The 25,536-nt window shown below is 38.9% G+C and overlaps 2 protein-coding genes across 2 annotated transcripts in view; both read right to left on the reverse strand.

Annotated features, from left to right (window-relative positions):
• Nucleotides 1–9,879, reverse strand: part of LOC111267788 (adenylate cyclase type 9) — a gene marked incomplete at its 3' end in the record, with an annotated part of 25,752 nt that extends 15,873 nt beyond the window's left edge. The window contains 1 exon segment of the mRNA XM_022846285.2: nucleotides 8,536–9,879.
• An 8,764-nt stretch (nucleotides 9,880–18,643) lies between these two features.
• Tip60 (Histone acetyltransferase Tip60) lies at nucleotides 18,644–25,535 on the reverse strand. The gene is made up of 6 exons (XM_022846291.2): nucleotides 25,406–25,535; nucleotides 24,742–24,894; nucleotides 22,805–23,020; nucleotides 21,362–21,583; nucleotides 20,832–20,983; nucleotides 18,644–20,492 (listed from the first exon to the last, which is right to left on the reverse strand). The coding sequence occupies exons 2-6, from the start codon at nucleotides 24,829–24,831 to the stop codon at nucleotides 19,685–19,687; spliced, it is 1,488 nt and encodes a 495-aa protein (XP_022702026.1). The 5' UTR covers nucleotides 24,832–24,894; nucleotides 25,406–25,535; the 3' UTR covers nucleotides 18,644–19,684.
• Nucleotide 25,536: the final 1 nt, after the last annotated feature.

Here is a 25,536-nt window from a genome sequence, read left to right on the forward strand (position 1 = left end):
CAGCAGGAACAATAGAAATTTGTTAAACAGTATTGTGCTAGGGTAGTACAAACTCACCATAGATTTCAACATGCATCTAATGATAGCATTATACCAACCCCACCTGTTACTCGTATGTCAAGACAGCTGAAGACCAGAGCGGAAGTGATAAGTAGGCCATTTTTTAGTTGTTCCCTAGTGTAATATTTTAATCCTAGATTTGATACAAGAAATAGCCGACGATCGTGACGTTGATCAGCAATAACAACGGTGACTAACTACCAAAAAATAATAGACAAAGGAGAACTGATAGAATACGGTCTACGGCATTGTAGAACATATTGCCACTTTGTATATAACTGTAGTATTTGCGCAAAGTATTTTTTATCCTCTAACGAAAGGATCACATTTTTTTCGTGCTGCATAATTTTCAAATGGGTTTAGGCAACTTCAGGGTTGATTTAACTATAAATGTAGGCCACAAAGCCAAAGGCCTCTTACTATTATTATTACTGCCACTGGCTATTGCCAACCAGCGTACGTGTTGGCCAAGCAGATGAGTTGATACTGGGATTTATGGGACAGGGGCTTTTTGTATAAAATAAAGCCGATTCTTCCCAGACGTCTCGCTTTTAACATAGTGCTCTCTCGTTGAGGCGAGCTTGCATATAGATAATTATGAATATTGTTGGAATTGTTTTTATCGATCGGCACATTTGTATACATTGATACAAATCTACTCCTCTTCAAAGTATAGAATTGTTATTTAATCATCCATAAAATTAATGATTTCCGCAGAAGTACACTTTATATGGGCTCATGTAGTTGCATACATACCCACAGAGGTGTGCTGCTCCTGTGTAAGTTCTAACTTTGAGCTGTCTTCCGTATAATTTTCAATTGGTTTTTTCCTTCTAGATTGAGAAGCCTGGCATGCGATTGATTTCGTAGGCAACATCGCCAATTTAGACATATGCAACGAGAATAAGTAGCCATATCCAGTAGACAGAAAGATAGATCCAGCATCAGTAAAGGCGACAGTGATGTTATCTCAACGGAATCTGTCTGACACGCTATTCGTTTGCGTTGCTGTTCCTGCTGCCACTGCTGTACAATATAGAGCGGGACACGCTCTTGTGAAGTTTTTATGGGACTTTTCATCAGTTTCATTTGCGTATTTTCTCGTCAAGCCAAATCTGTTATATCTGGATCAATCGATTTTTTAGGAGCAGAAAGCTAATCGACTGGCTTTTATCGTATCTCTAGCGGCGTTAATGGTAATGCCAGCAGAACTTATAAGATTCTATAGGGCTGCTGTACGTGATCGTAATGAAAACGAGCTTTAGACTAAAAACGAGAAAGAAGAGAGCTGATGCTTACCTTAACCAGATACACTCTCATCGGTAAGACTGGTAGCTGAATTAAAGATGCCTTCTTTGGACCACGCATGCCCTGCGCCATCAAAATAATCCGTACTGCAAGGGTAGCAGCGCAATGGTCGGTGAGGGCACTTTGGTACCGAGACACACAAAGATACAGTCAGTGGGTTCGCCCACATTGAATGCCCATTACCTGGGCAGTGTGACTGGACATTTACGGACAAGTGAAACTAAATATAACATCATAGTCCGAAAAATTATGCCTCCATTTGAACGTGAGAGAATTTTCCAATAGATAAGATACGAAATGAGATTACTGTCTGTATAAACGGAGGAAGGGGGCACCGTTTGCGGTAGGCACGCGCACACGTCGACTAATACGTATTGATGAATACATCTTATCAAAATGGGAGCGAAAAAAGTGGTAGCTGATGCATGGGCTTACTATAAATTATAACCTACCTAAATTCGCACAGTTGTACACATGTCCCGCTCTTATAATTACCACAATAGGGGTCTTTACAACATTTGGTTACTGATGAAATTTTGCAATTAACGTTTCAACATATTACATTGCTCCATCTGCAGTTGAGATTGTGAGAGCTCAGTTTGATGTAGCGCACCCGTAATATACGCTCGTAGACGTTACACTTAAATATAGTCGCGACCATTAATGACTAGAAAATGACCGACGATTACGGAAGCACTGCATATATATATGTTATTGTAGGTAACATGATGCTAAGCGCAATGAAGAATGAATGATTCTTGACGGAATTCCGCATTGCATATCATAACCATTAAACAAAACGACCATTTCATGTACATACTACGTAAATTACAATCAAAATAATGCAACGATCAACGTTAGCAAAAGTATTTAGTTGACTTTATTTAATCGAGACAGACAGACAGACAGACAGACAGACAAGGACAAAGTCGTAGGTGTTTACCCAACTTCACCTTGACACCTTAAGCGCAATGAGGATACAGGGGCCTGATAAGTATTTCATAAAACTAGATAGATGCACCGGGGCATACAGCGACATGATTCGGCTCGTTCTCCTAGTGCTCCATGTTTTTACTATCCTATTCACAATGGACTGCACTGCATTAATTTAAGGGATTTTCTGACCAAGAACCAAATACGCTCGGATCAGAGTTCAGCTAGAAATTATGTTGGCTATTGAAGAAACGCGTAATGGTAATCGTGAAAACAATTAGATGCCCTCTAGCTACGAACCATTATTGAACCTGTTTGAAGTCAAGTCGAAAATAAGCATTACGGACCCCAATCGACTGAGATATTCAGTACAATATGAATTATTGGTCATCAACGTGTGGATAAAATTGGACAAATTTCTCCTAAGGTATATATGACCAAATATACATGACAACCACGCTCGTGGCGTTAGACCTGATGTAACACCTCAACTGTTTGATGTAAACCGTCTATAAATCCAGGATCATCCACAGCAGTCTACGCTGCTTCCTGTAATGATGCCGTTATACAACTGTCTCTTGAATGGAGGGCGTATGCGCATCAAAGCCACATAGGTAGATATAAACGAGTGAGTGTATAGAAACCGAAGTTAGACGACAGGTCAGTGTTTTAGACATATCCTGAAGTTTTTCATATCAGTATTAGGTTCTAAGTGCTTTTTCTATCAGTTTGACATTATTATCGTGCAACGATACGAATCTAGTTGAGACATTTTTGCCTACCTAACTCTGCTGGATTTAATCTCAAGGATCGACTCAACGTACGTATCTTCGCAGACGTGAACTTATTGTCTTTCTGAGTATAACCTTCATGTAATCCTTCGTGTTATGTAATCGTCTATTAATCTTACCGCGAGTCTACCGCGTCTATGATGGTAGAGTAATATCGGTATTTGTTCTGTCTCCGTAGACGTTGAACGTCAAGTGGGGTATCTGCTGCCTTAGAGCGTCTTGACTCAGTAACTGATTGAGTGGACGAAAGTATATCGTCTTTATGACATTTGCTTCAACCCCTCCTGTATTTGTCTGCCCGAATCTTGCGTTCAATACAGAACGAGCCCACCACAGATAGGATGCGCGGATAGAGGTTACGGATGCATTGACGTCTTTATGTTAGACGACATACGACATCTGTAAACAATTAATTTTTATTTTGAACAGTTTATAATGGCTTTCTCTTTCGCCATTGCATTCGGCAAAACGAGTGGGGCACACGTTCGTTAATCTCGCCATAGTCTGTGAGTGCTTTACTTATAAACTTCGCTTTACGCGTATGCTCATTTTCGAATGAGTGCATGTCCTAAACAAATTACTTGTACTGATCAGGCTTCCGACAATAATGATAGAAACACAATAGTATCGTTTGGGACAGAAGCACTGGGTTAAATAAGCTGAAATCATCCATAGAACAATCATTCTCTCTTGTGGACACGTCGCAAAAAATCCTCGATGTGGTTTGGCAACCTTTCGGAATGGTAACCGCGCCTGGCTCATGCCAACCCACATCTCACCGATAAGCCTAGGTTAGGAGTAAACAAAACCGTGAAATAATTGCTTTGTGGCGCCATAAGATTCGGATTTATTTCTACACTTAACCTTCAAATTCCGCTGTCTACTGACGTGTTATTAGCGTTTACCGGTGCAAAAATCAACTATACGCAGAGTTTTGGTGCGCGCTTTTGTATGCAGCTGCTTGTAACTATGTGCCTTTTATTATAGATTGGGCAAGATTGGCCTTTTTCAAACAATCGCTGTCCTGATGCAAATGTCGAGTCTTGTCAAATAGGATATCGAGATTGGTCTTCGTGCATATAAAGCGACGCTTCGTTGGCTTAAGCTTGCCTATCTAGCCTATACGCTTCATCTAATACCTGAAACCTAATTAGTCCTGCTGCGCATTAATCCTATGAGGATGAGCGTCGTCACAGTGCGAGATCCGTTAAAATCCGCTCCTTTAGCCCAGATGATTAGCGTCGTTCGGTTTGGAAATACTATATATATATATAATGCTATGAATAAAAGAAAATAGTAATCATGATAGGAGACGTGAAAAATTCAAACATGGACCAACGAGGAATGTTCTCATAAAGTTACTAGGACCACAAGCAAGATAATGCATCCACAACCTAAGCCGTAATGTATATAGGGAATATGCTCTAATCGATGACTAGAATCAGGAAGCACGTTTATATTACCAGATTTAGCGTATGGGGTGATTGATATAACCAAATGAATATTATAATAGTTTCTCCTTAAAATATCATCACCGTGACCATTTTCTCTTCCAGCTATAAAGATACTATAGTCCGTTTCAGAAAACGTGTTCTATTGAATATTATTTTAAAACCGAAATATCAGTTTCTGCGGCCAGAACAATCGAGCAAAGGCGAAACAAAATAAATGCAGACACGGGCACAATACCGCTGCATAAAAACTGGTGAAAATAGAAACGTAAAGCCTACTTGGTAAAATGTGAGTTGTGGGTTTCATGTGGCCAGCGGTACAGATAGGTTAATGAGGCCAGGCTGTAAGTGCTCAAGCAGCGGCAAGATTTATGTACGATGGGGCTAAAAAAATGGGAATGCATCACGTTTTGAAATAGGCCAATAAATTAGCTGTGAGACAACCTAAGGGATTTTACAAGCTTTATAAGAAGCTCTTTTTTTCATACGTGAAAATTAGCTGTTCAATTAACGAATAAAGGCACCATTGATCATTCTGGAAAGTAGCAAAATAACTCTGTTCGTTCAGTGACCCCTTGTTTTTTTCAACTAGAGACCTGGCTATCCAAGCTACTCCTTAACGAAACTGGTAACTATTCGACATGGAGAAAAATCTTTAACATGCGGCTAACATGGCGTTTCAGTTGATGGACTTAGACTGCAACACGACAAGACTGTTTTGACAAATTCAACACGTACGACCCACTATCGATCTAATTTAATTTAATCGACGTAAACGTATAAAAATGCTCCCGCTTCGCGTGGGTGTTTGATGGGCTGGTGGCAGCTCACGAGCTATTTCTGCAGAAAACCAACTGCAGATATAAACGTACTATAGTAGAATTTGGTTTGCCATTTAATATTATGCCTTATTTCAAAAAGTTTGCCTCTTTCGCCATATAACTCACCCAGCCATGTCTGATAAGATAGTAAATACAACTTAATGTTTGTAGACCTTCTTCTCAGTGTCGAATACGCTTTATTTGCTTGGCCAATGCGCAATTTCGTTCCTCAGCTGAAACCCTCCTCATCCGCCCCGCGCTGCATCACCCCTTTGCGATCGTTTCGCTTGCTATAGTTATCGATAGAAGCGATATGAAAAATTTCAGATGAGACACGCTTAAATAAGTTTTTGGTTAATAAAATGGGACGCAGATAATATCCTTACGTAAATATACGATACATTTAAGGGTCAACGTTACTTATGTAAGTAACGAACTTGCCCGAGATGCATTAAGTGCAGAAAAGTAAGGTAAATGCTAATATTACTATTTATCTTTAATCCCAACGATTATATGGCCTATATAGGAACAGTGCTATATCTGTTCATGGAACTCCGAGGAAATATTCATTCATTTGATATATACGCACCTTATTCACTATCTAGCAGCCCGCCACTCGGCGTGGTGGCATCTGCAAGAAAAAATAGCACTAATCACATATATCATTCATAGAGTACTGCTTCAGCATGAAAGCTCATAGCAACCAACGGAAAGATCCATATCTTTCAAAGTATACCAGTGACATCAGTAACATTTATGATAGCAAGGACGCCCATTAACACATTTACGAGCCTGCTGGCAAACGTATGCCGTTCAAGTTGTACGTGTCCTTCAAGCAACTCATCTTTTTGCTGTGGTGCGCCGCAATACGTCACCGATGGTTAACTTTGGACAAAAATCTAATCACGGGCAGGCCAGGACGTCAGATAGTACTGAGATTATCAAAGACGCCGCTTAGAAGACTCGGTCGAGTGTCAAGATGCATAACGTAATCAGTGTTAAAATAACAAGCAAACGCTATATTCGCTATTAAAACCACCACTTACGAAGCATGTAAAGGTAACTAAGGAGAGAATTCCGGTTCGTTCGCACCTCCCGGCAACGGGTCACTTCGTATCCATGCGGACGCTCAAGAAGAGACCTTTCAAAATCAACCGTTCGCGTTCACTTTCGCGCATTTCGCCCGTACACGCTCAGCCTATGAAATGTTTCGTCGAATAGCGAACAGAAGCTATATAGCCTACATTTTCCGATATTTTTGCTTACAAACAGCGGCAATTGTTGGTTTGCCTTCAAGTGAACACTCCACTGAGAACTCAAAGCAAAACGTTATGCATAAAAACTGGTGAAAATAGGAACGTAAAGCCTACTTGGTAAAATGTGCTCAGTGATTACGGTCAACTGCCGTTAACCCATGATCGCAAGCACACTTCCTTTAGAAGGATTGTATGCGCGTGTCAGCTACAGCCTTGCCATCGTGTCAACCAGGATATTGTCCCGCGCCGTGTTTATTTATATAACGCCTACAATATGCACTAGTAAATTGATTTTCTAGTAAAATTCTGGTTTGTTTGGATTCGACTTTTCATGCGTATATGCCATGCTCCTTCTAGTTAGCTACAGTGCAATATACTTTCGATATATTCAATCATTTGCAATTCTTCTTCGGATTACGGTTTTCTACATCTGTCATATCCTAATACCCAGTTAGTACCCAACTGCTTAACTTTATTCGACAGAAAATTATAATACTGTTGAAAGCATTTCGCCCCCCCAAAGACTCTCAATGGCGATTCTTTATTGTTACCTGGCTGTTACCAGCAGAGGGCATGGTATCAAAGCATATGTCGTAGAGACTCAAGTGGTCGACTTAAGGTGATCTCTCTAAGAAGTGAATGTACAAAGATTGTCCTATTTCACCATCCAGTTAGATTCTTGTTAAGTTTGAACCACATGTAGGACATACACACCCTATGTGTATACACATACATAGTGGGTACGGTAGTACTACTTTCGTAGTGGAATGTTTAGAGCAGCGATCTCATGTTTTTGTTCGGACCATTAGGTTATTGATTGGCTTCCTGGCCACCTATGGACAATATGACGATATAATATATGCTAAGGCACATCACGCTGCACGGACCTCTTTCTTCTTTTTCTTTCTGACGATTGACAATGTGCAATGACATCGGCCTGCAGCGGCGGAGCTAACACTAGTATCACAGTAGCGGCGGCAGTAAGAGCCCATGGATGTGTCGTGTGTGTGAGGGGGGCAAACTGGGGAAATGGGCTTTGCTACTAGATTGGGGCCATGTAATAGAAGAATATACAGCAGCAGCAGCAGCTGCTGCTACTACTCTTCGATGGTGAAAAGCCATCGTCTAGCCAATGATACCACCATTATGTCTATGAGTCTAGTTGACCCGTTCCTTCTAGACTTTTGTACGATGAAATGAGTTAACTCCCATGCCTACAACGACAACAAATAATAAAAGCCTTCTATTGGAAAGACATATTATAATTAACAAAGTAGGAGCAACACTGGCGGCGAGATCATTGGCGTTAGGTGGTTTGTACAACAGCAGGGCAAGCTTCTATGGGAACGTGAAGGGTGCCTGCCGCAAAATCAAGAAGCCAAACACAAAGGGGATTCGATGCAGTAATAGTTAGAGTTACCCGATCGATCTGCGAGTAACAGTCGTTCTACAGTAAAACATATAGTCATCAGCGATCGGGACCAGCAACAGTACTGCTTTTCATTCCATTGCATTTGTTGGTGTCCCAGTCATTGATTTGGTCAGTTATAGCAATTATGCGCAATGTCTTAAAAGATTGTATGAATATCATACGTTTACGGACTCCGTGCGCTCGCAAATGATCACAATGGTCGTATGATAACGAATTTACGTATACAATTAGTAAGTATTATAAGAGTGCACAGTGGTTGATTAGAATTGTTCGTGCCTCGTTTTAGTAATTCTGGCTATTGCCGCTAGTGTTTTCACGGGTCCGACGGGTTTTTCCATCACAACAATCAGCTGTTTATAAATGCATATGGAAGCCGAATGCATGTTAGTTACTTTCGGAAAAAGGTTGTGATCTCTTTTACTTGAGGGGCAAAGATATTCGTACATATATAGATATAATCTATGTGCATGGTACATCGCTCACCTCTAACTTGCTCTAATCGATCAGAAGAATAAAAGAAGAGGGAAAGTTCTAACTGTTCGCTTAAGGAAGAATAAATAGGCTCCTACTACTTCATTCGATGCCAGCTGCGATCCCCGAAGCACCTTTCCATCTACATATGTGTCACAAAGGTGGTTCTCACATAATCAGATGGCTAACTAGTACATCACATGAGACCAGCCATGTTATGCACGGATAACAACGCTTCTATCCAACTTCACAGGAACAAAGCGATCATTTTTAAACACCAACGAACCAATTGATTGACGACGATTGTACTAATCATCACGACTCCATAGGTCCGGGATGGTCACCTTTCTTCGTGGCGGAACCTCTTTGTTACACTCTAGCTATCTTAGAAGTTGCTTACATTGATTTTTCTTACTGCGAGTAATATCAATAGCGCGCATCTGTGGGCCAACCGCTTCAAAAAACCCGCAGACGTTGAAACGTTGAAAAAAAGGTACATCGTCTATCGTGTGGGGGCAGCAGTGGCGGCGGTAGTTCTAGTTTATCCACTGGCAAATCCATCGATCAGTGTGGCGCACAGCAGTGAAGACACAACAACAAAGGTTTTTTCTCGTTGTACTGTTGCCACCGGCCTTTAGAGTTGCTATAAGAGTAGCACTAGTTTTACTTGAAGTTATGGAGAAAATTGTCCGTGTCGGCGCTACTGCTGCAATCGCAGTGTAGGGCAGCGCAGCGTGTCGATAGGTTCACGACTGCGGATCCGTTGGTTTTCACTTAAGCTCTGCTCAGATGCTCCAGCCGCAATCGGAGCAGCAACTTGGTTTTTCTGATCGTGTGATAGGATCAACTATTGCGGTTACCACCATCAGCCCCAGCTTATCACAGTGCACAACGGTGGCTGCGTACCCAACGCGTACCCAACACAACCAGCTACTGCTGCTTCTTCTATAGCTAGCGTTTCTTTTACTATTACAACGTCAAGCTCACCGCATAAAGTTGCTTCGAAACTCAGCAGCAATAAAAATACTAATAGCAATTAACCCACAGATCAATGTTGCTGCCGTCTGAGCAAAGGTATAATCGTGCTAGTGGTAGAAATCGGTAATCCACATATGGTCCGTCCTGGCGTTTGTGTGTTTGTTCGTTTGTCAGTTCGCAGTAGCGGGGCCGCCCTGTCATCACAACCAGCGGCGCTGTCGTGCAAATCATTGCTTATTCGCAGCATGGGGCAATCTATTACCATCACAGCAGCAGCACCGACTGGCCGCTGCTGCTGGCCGTGGTGTCGATGGACGAACACCGAATCGAGCCACCGCCGATTATTTCTTCTCTTTTCTCCATGGCGAGAAAGGGTGTCACGCACTAGCCGCGCGCGGACAAACATCACGGGACGGAACGGAACAACACGTCGCTGCTGCGACAACAGCAGCAGCAACAAGAACTGCATTAACAGGAAAGGAGAAAGGACGGCCGAGTAGAATATTTACTACTGCCGCCGGCAGTACGCTAACGTCGATGGGTACCGGTCTCCTGCTGTACACTTCTTTTGTCTGGCCACATGTCTGGCTGGCCGATGAAGTCAAACGTGCTGTACAGCTGTAGATAAATGTATGTGTACATTTATCTGCAGCCGTGCATGTGTCTTCGTACGATTTGGCCGATAGAAATCTCCGCTCTGTCGAATTTCCCTGCGTGTATGCCTGTTCTACATTTATGATTTACGGTATTTTTGTTTGGGAACGATTGGTGCAAGACCAATAAATTGACCGTTACACCGCACTGTTCACGTTGGTGCTATCAGCGCAACAACAATCATCTTTGGCTCGCTTACACCGTTTGCTTTTGAAAACGGTGCACCCATCTACCAACAAAGGGGGGCAACAAACTCTAGGGTCGATCCCTAGGTTCGCGAAAAGAAGTAATCACTGCAGCGCGCCAACGTCAAATTAACAATATAATAATGGCAGTGTTTTAGCTAAGCTGCGAAACGAGATTAACTTCCGCGCCACTTCAAAGTGTCGCGTGGTCCGTAACGCCTCTATACCGTCCCATTTGTGCGTTCAGTTAGGAAAAAACAAGTCTAAAGATAAGCATTTCTTTTAAGTTGAACATTTAGTTTAAATAAATAATTCGCACATAATAATTGAAATAGTAATGGTAATAGTAAGTTGGTTAATTTTACTTGAGCACAGTATTTAAACCGGGAGAGGATGTGCAGTAAACAGCGAAAGCCCAGTCAAAAGCAACAACGGTACGCTTCTTTGTGGTCGAAATCGGTTTACCATCATCATTTGATGTAAGTCATACAGTTGTGTGGGCTCCAGTCAATCTCCGGTTGTTGTTGATCGACATGACACACCTCTAAAACTTTATCCAGGACATTTTCGCCGCCATCATATAAGATCACCCTCCGTTCGACACTATTCGACTACTTTGACGCCTGAACATGCGTGGAAAACTCTACATTCTTACGCTAATGTAGACCACCGTTTAGTAAAATCGTTCTATACCGTCCTTAAGAATTTCTATGTGATAAAATTTGTACGTTTTCTCTAAGTACGACTGCCATGTGAATTTACGTACAAATACATAATGTCTCCCAGACACTGAGAACTATTAATCTAAAAAAGATCTAATCTACATCGTATCATAATTTAAAAAGACAAATCGGGTCATTGCACTTACACCTCGTCTTCACGATTACCCTGCCGAGGTGGCCAGCGGCCAGGTATACCCTACCAAGGTTCGGTACGATAATACTTCGTACTTAAAATAGCCTTGGAATCTGTTCAGACCTTCGATAACATACATATTTTTGCAAATATTTCTAAACAGGACGAATGTCCTACCTAAAGTAGGCTAAAATATTCTATACTCATAAGTAAATTAAAGAACACAAAAACTGGCTTACGAACTATAGTGTAGATGTGTGCGATCTTCTTTGGCAATATTAGTTTCATGGTCAAGTAAGTGTGAACGAGACGAGTTCAAAAGGGTTGCCTGGGCCTTTTTCATATTGTCTTCCTATTTTCGACATCGTAGGCTGACCTTAAAAACGGTACTTCGTGAGCGCTATGAAGACTATTTCCGTAATAAACTTTTCCTCTAAAACCGCTATTAAAAGCCACACTTTGTTAAAACAATGCAAGTAGATCGCATTTCGAAATGATGCGATACAAAATCACCCAAATCTATGGATACTCGAATGCGCTGTAGTATAGAGCACAGATTCCATTGAACCTTTACTTTCATGTTTTCCATTGCTGTTTCCTTTTTATATTTTCCTAATAGTGTATCATAACTAAAGCTCAGAATCTGATATGCCATATATCTTCGCCTGAATCTTCCAATCATTACTGAGATCGTATCGCTTCGGCTATAGTGTGTGATGATGTTCCTATAGTCGCATATACGACTGTATAATATTTATTGAGCATTGATTTCGTCAAATTACAATAGGGCTGGTTTCCTTGCATTGACTTTCTCATAACCAGTACCATACTCAAGAATATATTCCCGTACAGTTGACAGAAGTCGATTATCGCAGAACCAGATGCAATTTTTATTTAAACTTGCTTTATCTAATAATGAGTACGATAAGTGGCTTTACTGTACTATATATATATATATATATAGTTTAGTATATCGTAATGAACTTGAGGACATTAGCTTATTTCTTCGTAATAGTATGACATCAGGATGATTCTCATTCAGGCAAAATGTAGTCCATCGAAGGAGTAAAAAAGCCACGTCCGATTTATGAATCGTATAATACCAACGCCATTGTTTCAATAGAGGGCTAGTTGTCTGCTTCTACATGAAACCAGCTTTAGAACACACGCAAGGAACGTCATCGGCAGTACAGGGCATATGACACTGTATCGTCCAGCAGAGTACAACTTCGTCGGGCTAAATTACTAACCGTAGACGGCAAATTTAGAAATTAAGATATCGTAGGATAAGCGTTTCAAATCTCTTCATATCGAAAAAGCTCAGTTTATGTTATTTGAACACTTTGACCCAACTCGCCTACCTTTAAAGCTTATAGTAGATGCCTGAAACAAAATGTTCAAACTATTTAAAATAAGCTTTTCTAATGCCAATAATAAATACATCCATACTATTTTGCTTTTGTTAAAAACATCTTCAATTACATTTTTTTTAAGATTTGTCTTTTATGAAACGTGTACCGATGTGAGGCCTTCGATGTTAAAAGGGTCTGCGCATGAGAGCTAATGATCTGGCTGGCCAAATTGGCTAATTTCTAGGGTGTGCGTTGGGAGAGCTTACTCGGAAATAATGCTGCCATCAAAGCCGTTTCCCAGACTTCACCTGCACTCATTTGATCCTTTACGTTTTGATTTCTATGTGCCCCCGAGGTAGATGTGTATTATTATATGACAAACTGGTTTCCGCCTAGCGTGGTCATACGTTAAATATCTCGATGTGCAACCACACTTCCAGTATTACATCGTTCTTATATATAAAGAAATGATTAGTATATGTTAATCTGTGTCAATATCTGCTTTGTGGTTTCTACTTCTAGGAAACCTTAATTTTAAAGGTTTCCTATTGTGCAATACCTCAAAATATGATCTTTTAGGCTAAACACACCGTTAACGATAATACATTACTCAAGTACTTAACCCTCGAGCCTTGCGTCTGTAGGGTGATAATTTTTGTTCTCGTTTCATAAGTGCTCTCGAGCAAAACAAAACGACATAAAGCTATAGAAACGCTTTTTTGTCCGAAAGTGTTTCTAGAAAAGTATTAGATAAATAAGTAAATAAAGCCATACTTGTTATCCTGTAACAAAACAGAGAACTGATAGTGATTTTTCATATTTATTGTTGAATATTATTCCGCTAAAAGTCCCGCGGAAACCGTATGTGCCGTAATAATTATTCAATTAGTGACTATGTATATATAAATATAGGCATATTTCTGTCGAATATAAGGACCTTTGCATGCATGCAGATTCAATAAAGATTCACTGGAATAAAATTGCCATGAAAAAAAACAGAGGGAATTACACACAACTAGACGTACAATATCAAGCAAATACTCATACAGTTTTTTTTTTATACATTATAAAGAGTGTTCACAGCTGGAATCGGACTCTAAACAAAAAGTTAATAACAATGGTCAGATCTCGAAAAGTTTCTGATTTAGAGTTATGATTAGTATTCACAGTGTATAATACAAAATCATGTTGACAGTACGAAAATATTGCATACTTCAATGCAGACCCTATTATACGAGAAAGTCATCTATAAACACGAAAAGAAAACGCCAAATCGACCCCGTCATCTATTTAGTTCGATGATGGATGACTAGTGGAAAAAAACCAAATAGGATAAATTAGCATGTTATCGTCGTTGTGTTGTCCATGTGTGTCATTACCGTTCAAGCTCGACCACAGATAACCCACCATGAACCAGAAGATGCTTCCCCTTGTGACAATCACTGCGATCAATTTCACGCTGTTACTGCCCTGCTGTGACCTCGATTGCGGAACTTTCTTTCTAGAATTCATGCTGTTATATCCACAGTTTTATTTTATATTATATTATCGTCTGCTGTTCAACTTGTGTACGCGCCTGACAAAAGTGTGACTAAACGATTTTATATCCCTGTTTACAGTACATCGCGCCTGTGTTGCTTGCGGCCCCTAACCATATTACAGTAGAACGGATTACAGCCGTGGGAACTAACAAAGGCTAGAACGTGTTACAATTAAATTACACAAATCCATGCTAGCAAACAGCTGCCATTTTTATAATTCCGCTATCGACTATTGGTAAAAAAACTTTGTTGCCTAAACACCAAAAGAGTGTCCTTATGTTCGGTTTTGGAGAGAATTAATTTAATACTTTGACGGGGAACCTATAACTATATAAAAATATCACAAAATATTGAGTTAATGAAAAAGTGTTGACCCTTTTTAAGCCAAATTTAAAGCAATTTTTATATGATAAAATAATAAAACTAAACGAAATGCGCGCCATTTTAATCGATCACAGTCTGCGATTTTTTTGTAGCCCCATAGCCCCATCCCTGTAGAACTTCTATGACTTTAAAGTGAGAAATTGTGACAAACGATTTTTCATTCCTTCATTGAAATTAAATGAGTGTCACTGAGAGAGCTCTGCAATAGCCGAAATACTCTACTAGGGCAAAATCCGCGCTACGCAACAGAAGCCTTTAGTATTTTCCATCCAAGTTCTCTTAACTTTGCCGGCTAGCTGAGGGGTATGTGTGTGGCCTGGCAGTGTCATGCCGATAGGTGAGGCCTTTTTTGTTCACTAGTACGGATGAGTTTTTTCAATGGCTTGTTCTACTCTTGAGAGCTGTTTGTTGATAGTAGAAGTCAATCGTTTTTTCGGCTAGCAGCGAGTCATAGTGCACAATGTCAGTCTGAGCTTTGCCACACATTGTGGGGTGCCCCATTTTTTTTGCACATTACCGTCGCATATGGTCCACTTTTTCCCAAGTGTGATCAGTATTTTAAAAATGATTCAATTTCTTTGCGTTCCGGTAGAGTTCCGTAAAGTGAAATACAATCCAGTAAATTCTCTTGCGTAAAAAGAAATATATGATACATTCATCATCTTTCTCCGTAACTTATCGATCACTACGACGAGCATCTTTCGTCTTGAAATCTCTAGAAGGAAAACGACAGAACCTACTTTGAGCTCTTTTTCTCCAATAATGCGTATCGACCATGAACGACACAACCTTTTTTTATGGGCCTGAACAGCATTTGTGCCATTTTCGTCGTGAAATTGTAAAATATACCAATTTTTTACTGTAATTTCACTCATTTTCGAAAAGCTCTATTTTACTCTGAATAAAGGCATTCCAAGAATTTTAGCGATACATCTATTACTGTCAAATCAAGTAAAATTAACGTCGGTCACGACCCAGATTATTAGAGATATATGACTTTAAAGCTACATAACAAGAATAAAAGCCAATAATTTTCCGTTGAGCCAATATTACCCTGAATCGAAAGGAAAATATCTTCTTTGTGCCACAACCATACTTCACGGCCTACGTACTTCAGACGCATACGATTATGCAAACCAGCACTGAAAGCCCCTGTTATCAACAACAAAAAGCGTTTATCCTTTGCTAAATATCTTTGCAATAAAACCAACCCATATGACAGAATATTTCGTTAAAAACAGTTACGTAGAAAATAATAATATGACGTATATATATTTATAAAAAGTATGTCTGTGTCTGTGCAAGTAATATCCTATCTAGTCAAGATTATTCTTGTTGGAAGTTTCGTCTTTTGTATGTATTGGCTTCTAATGTAAGTACTTATTAGCCAACCTTTAAACTCACATTAATAGTTTGTGGTAGTTTCACAAAATACAAATCTGTCTATGTTTTATAAGGCAACATTCAGCAAAAATGTTTCTGATGAAATAATGTATTCAGCAAACATGCGATATAGCTCAGTTACGACAGAAACCGGGTCGTAAGGTATCGTATGTGACAGATGCCTCATAAGTAACTGATTTGAGAAAGTACGATTGGTTTTATAAATATGTCTTCAAATGTTTTGAGTCTGAGATACTTAGCTTCTCTTCCTTGAATTTGACATAATATACTTCTTGTGTCATGCTTAGAAGGACTCAGTATCTACAGCCAAAGTCGCCACCACTGATGTTACGATGTTTACAGCAAGGAAGATGGAATCTGACTATGGGCAATTTCTACATTTAAGCAAGCGCAGGAGGACACTAGAGACTAGCACGCTACCACTCGCGATATTATCAAGATGAATTATATAGCACACAGACATCGTTCCCATCGCAATAGAAGATACAACAACGCCTATTTTACGAGCTTCAATTCGTGTTAAACTAACTGGATAACCTAAACAAATGCGGTACGCGGATAGACCTATTCTTTAGCCAACAAGGTGGCAGCGTAAACAGAACTTAGCTATAGACTAAGGAGAGAGGCGAAGCATGGGAAACCCAACGACTACACTTTTCTTCAACAATTGCTTTTACTAGCATGCTAAACTGCCCTATGTCGTCTTTTTTTTTTTTATTTGTTTTAGGCAACACAGCATACGCGAAAAAGTGACGGAAGGGACTGAAGCAACGATAGCAAGCTTCTTATTGAGAGCGTTGCGGCCAGACAGTACATCGGCAGCCGGAAGAATATTGGCTCAACAAATTTTTTTATTTAAGGAGTGGAAAGCTGCCGAAAAGCATCCCTGTCTGTAGTCGTTGGCTTACAACAAATCTTTTGAACCCGAGGCTAACATGGACATTATTCTAGAGCCACATTCAAAATCTAAGCTTGCGAATAAAGCTCCGAAGCAGTTGAAATGCTCCTTTGGGCTGACTTGAATCCAGTCCGCGTTCTGTTGCACTAAATGACAAAGCTGCGAGGAAAGTTGTTGCAACGGTTCTTCGGCGCGTCTGAAGAACGTTAGGAGCAAGAACGATATTCGGAATACGCCAAAGCGATGAAAAAGTACATGATGAGAAGTTTATACATGAACCGGAGAACCCGCACTGCAGTGAAATGCTCCAATGAAACACCAGAAGTGTACAGATAAAAGAACTAGCTCAACCCACGCAATTAAATGAGACACATGTAGGTGAGATGTACTAACAACAAGGGACACGCGCCAGATTCTAACAGCATGCAAAACAGGGGCGGTATTGAATAAGTATCGAGATACCTTAAATCACATCAAGAACTATTTTTTATAATTAGTAATACCTAGCCATGGCCCGATCAGAGCGAGGCTCTATTACTTGTACCAAACCACCCTTAACATCTTTGGTGATTTTAAATGTTTAGTATCCGACACCGATCATCTGTGTCGTTAAAGCCCATAGGTAAACGATTTAGAAACGCGTAGTAAACTAGAGCGAGACAGATACAGGCTTGTGAGCACATTGACGCTCAAAACAGCAATGTAAAGCATAAAACCGCTTAAAAATGAAACAATACCATAACTGTTTGTTATTCTAATGGATCGTGTTAAATACCGCGAAAGGAATAACAAGCGTTAATTTTAGAGATGATAGTAATAAATGAAAGCTTGAATGAACTAAAGTTACTGGTTTGTGCAAACACAAACGAAGGTGAACTGAATAAATCGCAAAAATAGAAAATATTTATTTAAAAGTCCTGTGACAATCTGATATGGTGTATGTAGGGAAGAGGTTTGCATTTAAAAGCTTTTTTATATGAATCATGCTGAATATTGAAACCATCACTGAGCACCTTACTTAAGACGGCAAAGTTAAGTTAGGGCAAATAGATGTCTATCTGTTTGACGCCGAACGTATTAACTATATATATATATATATATATATATATATATATCTATATATATATATATGTGCTGATCTGGACGGCCCAACTCCACTTAAGCCGAAAAAAAATTTTCTTTTTAGTAGTTGTTTATAACAGCCAAGCGCATCCCTCATCCTCAAAAGCATGGATGCATTATGGGAAGCATGCCGCCGATATAACCTCGATAGTCGAAATCAATGTTGCTGCGCAAATCACTTTCTTTTCATCTTTCTTTATGTTTTAAATTGTTTTCATATTTTTAACTAGTAATACCTTTATTGTACTGTATTGTAGTAATATTGTAAATAATATCTTTTGGGAATCTGTACACTTCCTAACTTAATATGGTCGGTTTAATGAAAATAAGCAGAAAAATAACTTCTCAGCTCATTTTATTTACATGAAATGTTTCGACCTTGACAAATGTAGTGGTAATAATGATCGCTCGGGAATTTCATTGGTATATAGAAGCAAAGGATTTAAAACTATTACTTATGTTCAACGCGCCCTTCTCTTTACATACTGACAAAATAGCTCAAAACAAACATCATTCTTGTGCCCAATTTCAAAAAATGAATTAAAATTATAAACCATTCGAATATGCATTGTGGACTAACATCGTAATTCACACTGTTTAAAAGCATACAGTATCATTCGGTTTTTATTTTAGAATTCACTGACAGTGCACAAAAGAATCTCTATTTTACTAAAGTTGACTTACGTTACTTGAGTCAGAATTTATCAGTAGCACTACTGAGCTCAAAAAAATCAGGACAAATACGAATCATCTGCGCATGAAAATTCACAATTTATTTACACTCAGGCTTACCATGCTTTTTTATACTTATTTGTACAAAGCTTAAAACCTATAACAAGCCACGACAGAACGTTTTGGGGAGGGCTATTGAAAAGCTGCTTGGTGGCTACCTGCATCTTTATCGAGAAGAAATATTACGCGTCTACCCGCGTCAACTACCAGATGACACCACTGCCCACTGGATGAACCAAAACTTCCTGACAGGATGAAAATACGCGGTAATTATTAATATATTTTCCATTATAAAGTGTTAATCTAACCGTTTTTCATCTATACAGAAACCTTTGGTTCGCCTCGCACGTTTTTATATATATATATATATGAGCAGTACGGAGACCGTTGACAGCATACATAGTACGAGCTGTTTCTGCTGCGTCACTTCGTCAAGCGCCCCTTTCCCAATTACGCTCTATCATTATCGTACTGTATATATGAATATATACTTCCCCTTCCTCTTTCGTTACTTGCTTCTTTCTACATGTATTTATTTATGATTACATACAAGCAGTATAGCCGGTCTCCAATCAGTGAAAACTGGACTTCCAAACTGATGATTAATTAATTCATACAGTGTGGTCGTGTAAAAACTGATTTTAAACATGAACTTTATCTTCTTACTTTATTTGGACTCTGTATGCATTTGCTTTGTGTTTGTGCATGTTGGTGTGTACATCTTTTTCCCCAAGAACCCTCTAAACGATACGGTGGGCGGAAAATAACAATTATACGAATCCATCGATAATTCATCTGTGACTTCGATAGTACTAATAATAACAATAGCATGCATACCGACTGCTCAGTACGATGCATGCAATGGCTGGGGCTGTCGGCAGAAACAGCGTGATGTAAGGTGCCCACGCCTACTCTGTCCGTTCGCCACGATCAGAGCTAAAAGAACGCTAACTTATAATAAGAATAATAATAATAATAATGGCATTAATAACAATAATCTTAATAGTAAAGCAGACGAAAGAATAATACAAAGCGCTGCCACGCATTGAAGCGCTGCTACCGACCACGTTTTGTCCAATCCTTCGGCACCCAATGTAAACACTTGTGGTCGATTCGAACTTTCCGTTTACTTGCAGCCCGCTCGTACGTGTCGAGTACATCTCGGCCTAGCGTGATGATATACTGGCCTTTATAGTAGTTGATAAGATTAAGATAAGTCAACGTGGAAATGACGTCCTCCTTTTTAATTGATGTCATTTCACAGATTTCGTTGATAGTGATCGATGGACGATCGTCACAGTTTTCGTTACTTTTCATATTTATAAGAATCTCAAGTATTGCCTCAGCCCAATAACTTCTGTATGACAGTAGTCCGAGATCAGAAAGTGGTTTTTCGGGTGAGCCCGTCTTACCCTCGAATTTACTGAGTTCATAGGAGAACTCGATCAACAACTTGCCATAGCCCCTTCTCTGGTAGGAGGGCAGCGTTAGTATACAAGCGACGTTGTAGTCTTCCGCTGACTCCTTCTCCTTCGAGAAGTAGCCGACAATATGGAATCCTTTTGCGTCCTGTTCAGTCATTACATAAAACAAAAATGGCTCCGTGTCGTAATAGAGCGTCTTATGATCGAGAAAGCACTTAGCAAGTAGACAGAGATTCTGAGCGTATGTCTTATTCTTGCGGCCGTCAATCTCGAAAAAAGATAATGACCCTTTGCGGTAAATTTCATTACCAGGTGGATGGCGCAATGTGCACTTCTGCAAATGTCGTTGAAGGCACTTCCGTGATTTGAGAAACTTCAGACAAAATTCACATAGGTAGATGCAGCCATTCACCAGCTCTTGTGGATAAGGGCTGAAATACCTGGAAACAACAAGAAATCAATAAAAGAGCAATTTGCGATTAATTCAGTCGACAAAATGACTAATAGACCGCTGCCTTTATGCTCAGACTTTGCATGTCCCGTTAGTCTAACGATTCATTTATAGTAAGCCTAACATAACAATATTTTAGGTTTTACTATAGCGATTGAGTAAATTCCGAAAATCGAGCGTGTTATCCAAAAAGTCATAATAGCATGTAGCTTTTGTTTGTCTTAATGAAGAAAAACGTTGACACAAAAACCGAAATCCTCGAATCCTAAGATTTTAAACCCTAGTGTCATGGTCTCTGCGATGCTTAGATCAATTGTGTGAATCTTACCAAGGTCGTATTCGATATTTTCCGAGCTCGATCATATCGATATTCTTCATTCTTGTGATAATATCACTATCGTTGTGAGCTACCAACGATCCGGATCCGGACGGTCGAGCCGGTGCTGTGCCTGCCGTTTGTTGTTTGGAAGCAGGACCATCCTACACAAAAAAGAGGGAAACAAATATCATAAATTACACAAATAAATAATAATAATTATAGATTATCCGCACAGATATCGAAGTTAGCATTGGCCCCACGGAAGGCAGCAACTGAAGACACAGTCTAGAGAGTAATCACCATCTAAACAAAATTATCAATCGACTACTATCAATCAACTATTGTCATGATCGAGTTTTGAGGACAATAATAAAGCTTAAATTAATTTAAAGAATCAAAAGTTAAGCCGAATTATAATAATTTATTAATCTCGTTTGCATCAGCACATTAATGTCGCCATGCTGGCACACAAGTAAATAACTGTTCAAATAAAAAGCGTTAATTGTTTTAGACTACCGGCGTACAAGTTTACTACAGACCTGTGAATCTTCGTCCATTTTAATGGGTCTTTTACGGTTACTGCCTTTTTGCGCAATAAGACCATTTTCCTTGGTCGTCGGTGTACTCGCTGCATTGCCTGGCGTGCCTCCCGGCCAGCTTTCTGGAGTTGCTGGCGCACTGAGCGCTGAGAGGTCGGGACTTGAAGGTCGAGAGATGGCCGCAGTGCCCAATGTATTACCTCCGGATGATAACAAGGAACCCTAAAATAAAGAATAATAAAAAAAACGACAGTAACAACTTAGGTTCGAAGGAATTCGTAGCGGTTTAAGTTAAGGTGTGAAAAAGACTTTGTAAGCACTCTAAAAACGTATGAGATTGTTGACTAAGTAGTACTTTACGCTGACTGCTATTGTAGTGCTTTATGTTTATTAATATCAAGCCTTATAAACTGATCGATGCATGTGATATGAAACCCAGAGAGTTAGCAATTTTATATGAGGTATGAATATAATAAATCAATTAAACTAAATTTCCATAGACACTGACGTACAGTCCGTATTTTATGTAAGGATTTTCAACATCACAGTGAAACCGCTCACTTAAATCTAAATACAAGGAACTCACGATCATTTTTTTTTTGGTTAAATGATTTGATTGGTCGAAAATTATCACACTTATTATTAACCATAATAAGCGAGAGATATTGTTCGTAGCGGATCTTATATATTCTAATGTGCGTAACGTTGGTATATATATAGGGTTGTCAAAAAATGATTAATTGTTTTTCTAGCTATGTAACTTTTATGCCATATGCCTCAAGTAAGATGAGTCGGCATTGGTGTTATTTGGAAGCTAAGATTTGGCGTTAGCAGATTTGTTGCTAAAATTGTTGGAATATTTTTATTCGTATTTAGGACAGAGCGCCTTGAAAACGAGTGGACGTTCCGCAAAAACTTGCCATATTTCATAATTTAAAGCACAAATGCTGCTTAGATCCGAAATGCATTATCAGAAGCGATGACCCAAAGATGAATCTGTCACTTTCGTTTTGAAAATATTGATGTGAAACATGCTCTCATAGTAATCCATCGATTACGGAAAATCTATGTTGAATCTATTGCGAGAGACAACAAGACAAACAGGTAAGTAGTCATAATGTCGACAAGGAACTAAGCAGTTTTAAACCATTTGAAAGCCTAAGGTTTGGGTGTCACATGGATTTATGCAAAAAAAAATCTGCTCAATTATATCACCCTCTGCGAAACTCTATAGAAACCAACTAAAGCTAATTACGGTTAATAAACAGTGGACCACACCCGACAAATAACGTGCAAATAAAAAAATGTCTGGCAAAGTCTAGATTGATTCCAAGGAACGTGACGTTACGTATTAAGGTCTAAGGCAAAATAAAACGCTTTACATAAGTTCTTTAAGTACACCTTCACTCGTCACTTCGTTGATATACACGCATATAGACTTACCGAAGAATCATGGTGGTGGTGATGATGTGATTTACTAGCGTTATTATTACTGCTGGCTCCCCCGCCACTTGCACTTTTCGCCTTCGGTAAGGAGATGCGTGAGAAATCTATCCGATCCGTGGTTACCCATTCATCAAGCCGTTTGTTATACCCTACAAAGTGAACATAATATAAAGTTGAGCCTCCGTTTGATTCATCCCGTCGGGTCGATAGCACCTGGAAATGATAACAGCATTAAACGGTGTTTGCTGGTTAGATACAACGCACGGAATAATAATTTTTGTTAAGACAAATAGATTTAATTCACCAGATAGCGATCCCTAGGCCAAGCACAGCGATCCTTCTAAACTAAAAAACAGACCAAATGGAAAACAATTAAGTGAGTGTCTGCTGAGGACTACGATTGCTGTCGAAAAAATCTAGAATGGAAATTTATGGCTATAAAATTAATTCTTGTAAAATATTTTATTATGAATATTTAGTTAATTTCAATAATTAGTCATAATATGCGAAGGTTATTGTCTATATTATGACTGATAGTCGAAGGATTACTCTAAAAAGTCCTCTTTTTTTTGTATTTACTTCTCTTTATACAGCCGTTCAGAGTTACCTTAGCGTATTTTGGCACCGGGTTAATAACATGCTTAGTAATGAACAAGCGAAGTTCAGAGCATAGTGCTATAAACAGCTTTGAAATTGTGGTGGAAGCCTATATTCGCACTGCTTAATTTTGAAGAGATAACCTAAGAACGAAACTACAACGCAAAAGATTGTATATAGATGCGACACTTTGAAATATTTACGCCGTCACCGACACATTCATTAACATTGCAGAGCAGAGTGGAAACCTTGAGAAAATAATTAAAGCAATTGTAAATGCCGATAAGAAATTCTTAAATGAAACTAACCCTTAAAATGGCTTTACAATCAAAATTCGTCATGGAAAAAAAGAACAGCGTATAGCAAAGCAACAAAGCATCTCTTTAAGAAGGAAATGCAGACGTATAACAAATATCAGTGGTATAGTAAAAATAATATGCGAATACATATCTTTATTATATAGCAGTATTATTAATTTAGGATCATCAATAAAGCAGTATTCATTACTCAATTTTGGTGTTGGACCGTTTGTTTAAATAGCAATTCTAATTCCCGTTCTAATTTGTTGCCGTTTTTCAGTAAATTTTAAAAAAGGTATTCATAAAGCTAAAGTAACCATATAGTAGTGGACAGTACAGATCATCTTGCTGTTTTTTTTCTTATTCAACTGCTATCGCTATCCTTGCAGAAACATATTGACAGGTTTTCTGAAGCCGAAACCTAATAAGTTCGATCTCAACAATTTGGAATTCCCACGAGATGGTGCCACTTGTCATATCTCATTCGAAACCTTGACTGTATTGAAGAAGTTTGATACTCATACAATTGTATACATGCTGTGAATCCTTGGGAAGTTGTACAACTTTAAGCCGCTAAACTTTCTACAAAGTTTCTTGAAAAAAAAACTGCTGCAAACTTGGGAGCTACATTAGTAGGTCCGATCTGGAATCTTAGCAGTTTTGCCTGTTTTGTGTAAAATGGTTATTGAAAGCTTTGTGGTTTGCAAGTTAATGCATGAACCCTGAAACGGCTGCTTAAGTAAAATAATACTTAACACTTACATATAGTTATACACCTCTGTTTTTATTATGATGTAAATATTGTGTATATTTGACACACATTCGGCGCCATTTAATACAGTACAAAATTGATATACCAAGATTAAATAACGCTAAATAATATGCGGATCGATTCCTAGTGAGATTGTCGTTTAGGTTGCTTTGCTGAAAGTTTGGGAAGTAACAGGAAGAGGTGCGCCTCTTTCATTGTTCGCTAGTAAAGATTCAATAACATTAAAGATAAATACAAATTTTGAAATTCACGAAAGGTTCACATACCTCTGCAATAGGCCACTCTGCGCCGACCATATTTACTGGCACACGACATCCTTCCGTTAGATCTGTCGCCGCTGGTGAGCTTGTCGGCATTTTAATTAGCTAGTTGTTTTCAATTTCAATAATCTACGTACACAGTTATAATATCACAATAGGCTGAAATAAAAAATGTACACATTTCCGCACCATATCATCTCGTTAATAATTGAAATTAAAGTATGGTAAACAATCTGACAGTAAACTAGGAAACAACAATATCGAACAAGCAATAGTTTAATTTGCATCTTTTTAACAATACTGTCCAGAAATTTGCTATATATTGAAGCTTGTAAAGTTCTTGTACTAACGTAAGTAGATTTTGTCGATTTGGATAGGTAATACTTAAATACAACTTTATAAAATTTAGAACACCACAACTGCGATTGCTTTACATATTTTGCACTAAAAATGACAACTAAAAAACAAGAAACGGAAAACCAAATTTATTAAGTACGTTAAGGGATGTAAGCAATTCTTAGCGGTAATACTTCTTACATAATTGGATTTTTATATATTTTTAACAAAGAAAATTGTGCAGTTTTGCAACTAGTAGCTGACCACTTTTTCTATAATGGCGGTATGGTAAACTATCTATGAAACCCGTTTCAACCCTATTAGATATTTATACCTGGAGTTAGGAGGGAGCATAGGAAGTCTCCTTATTAGCATAGAATCGTGAAAGAACTTTTAAATAATTACTAAAAATTCACAATTTTTTCTCGACGGCGCTCCGAATTCGGCTTGCAAAGTTTGTAAACA

The sequence above is a fragment of the Varroa jacobsoni genome, unplaced genomic scaffold (genome assembly GCF_002532875.2).
Source record: "Varroa jacobsoni isolate VJ856 unplaced genomic scaffold, vjacob_1.0 scaffold_1222, whole genome shotgun sequence".
In the NCBI taxonomy this organism is placed as follows: Eukaryota; Metazoa; Arthropoda; class Arachnida; order Mesostigmata; family Varroidae; genus Varroa; species Varroa jacobsoni.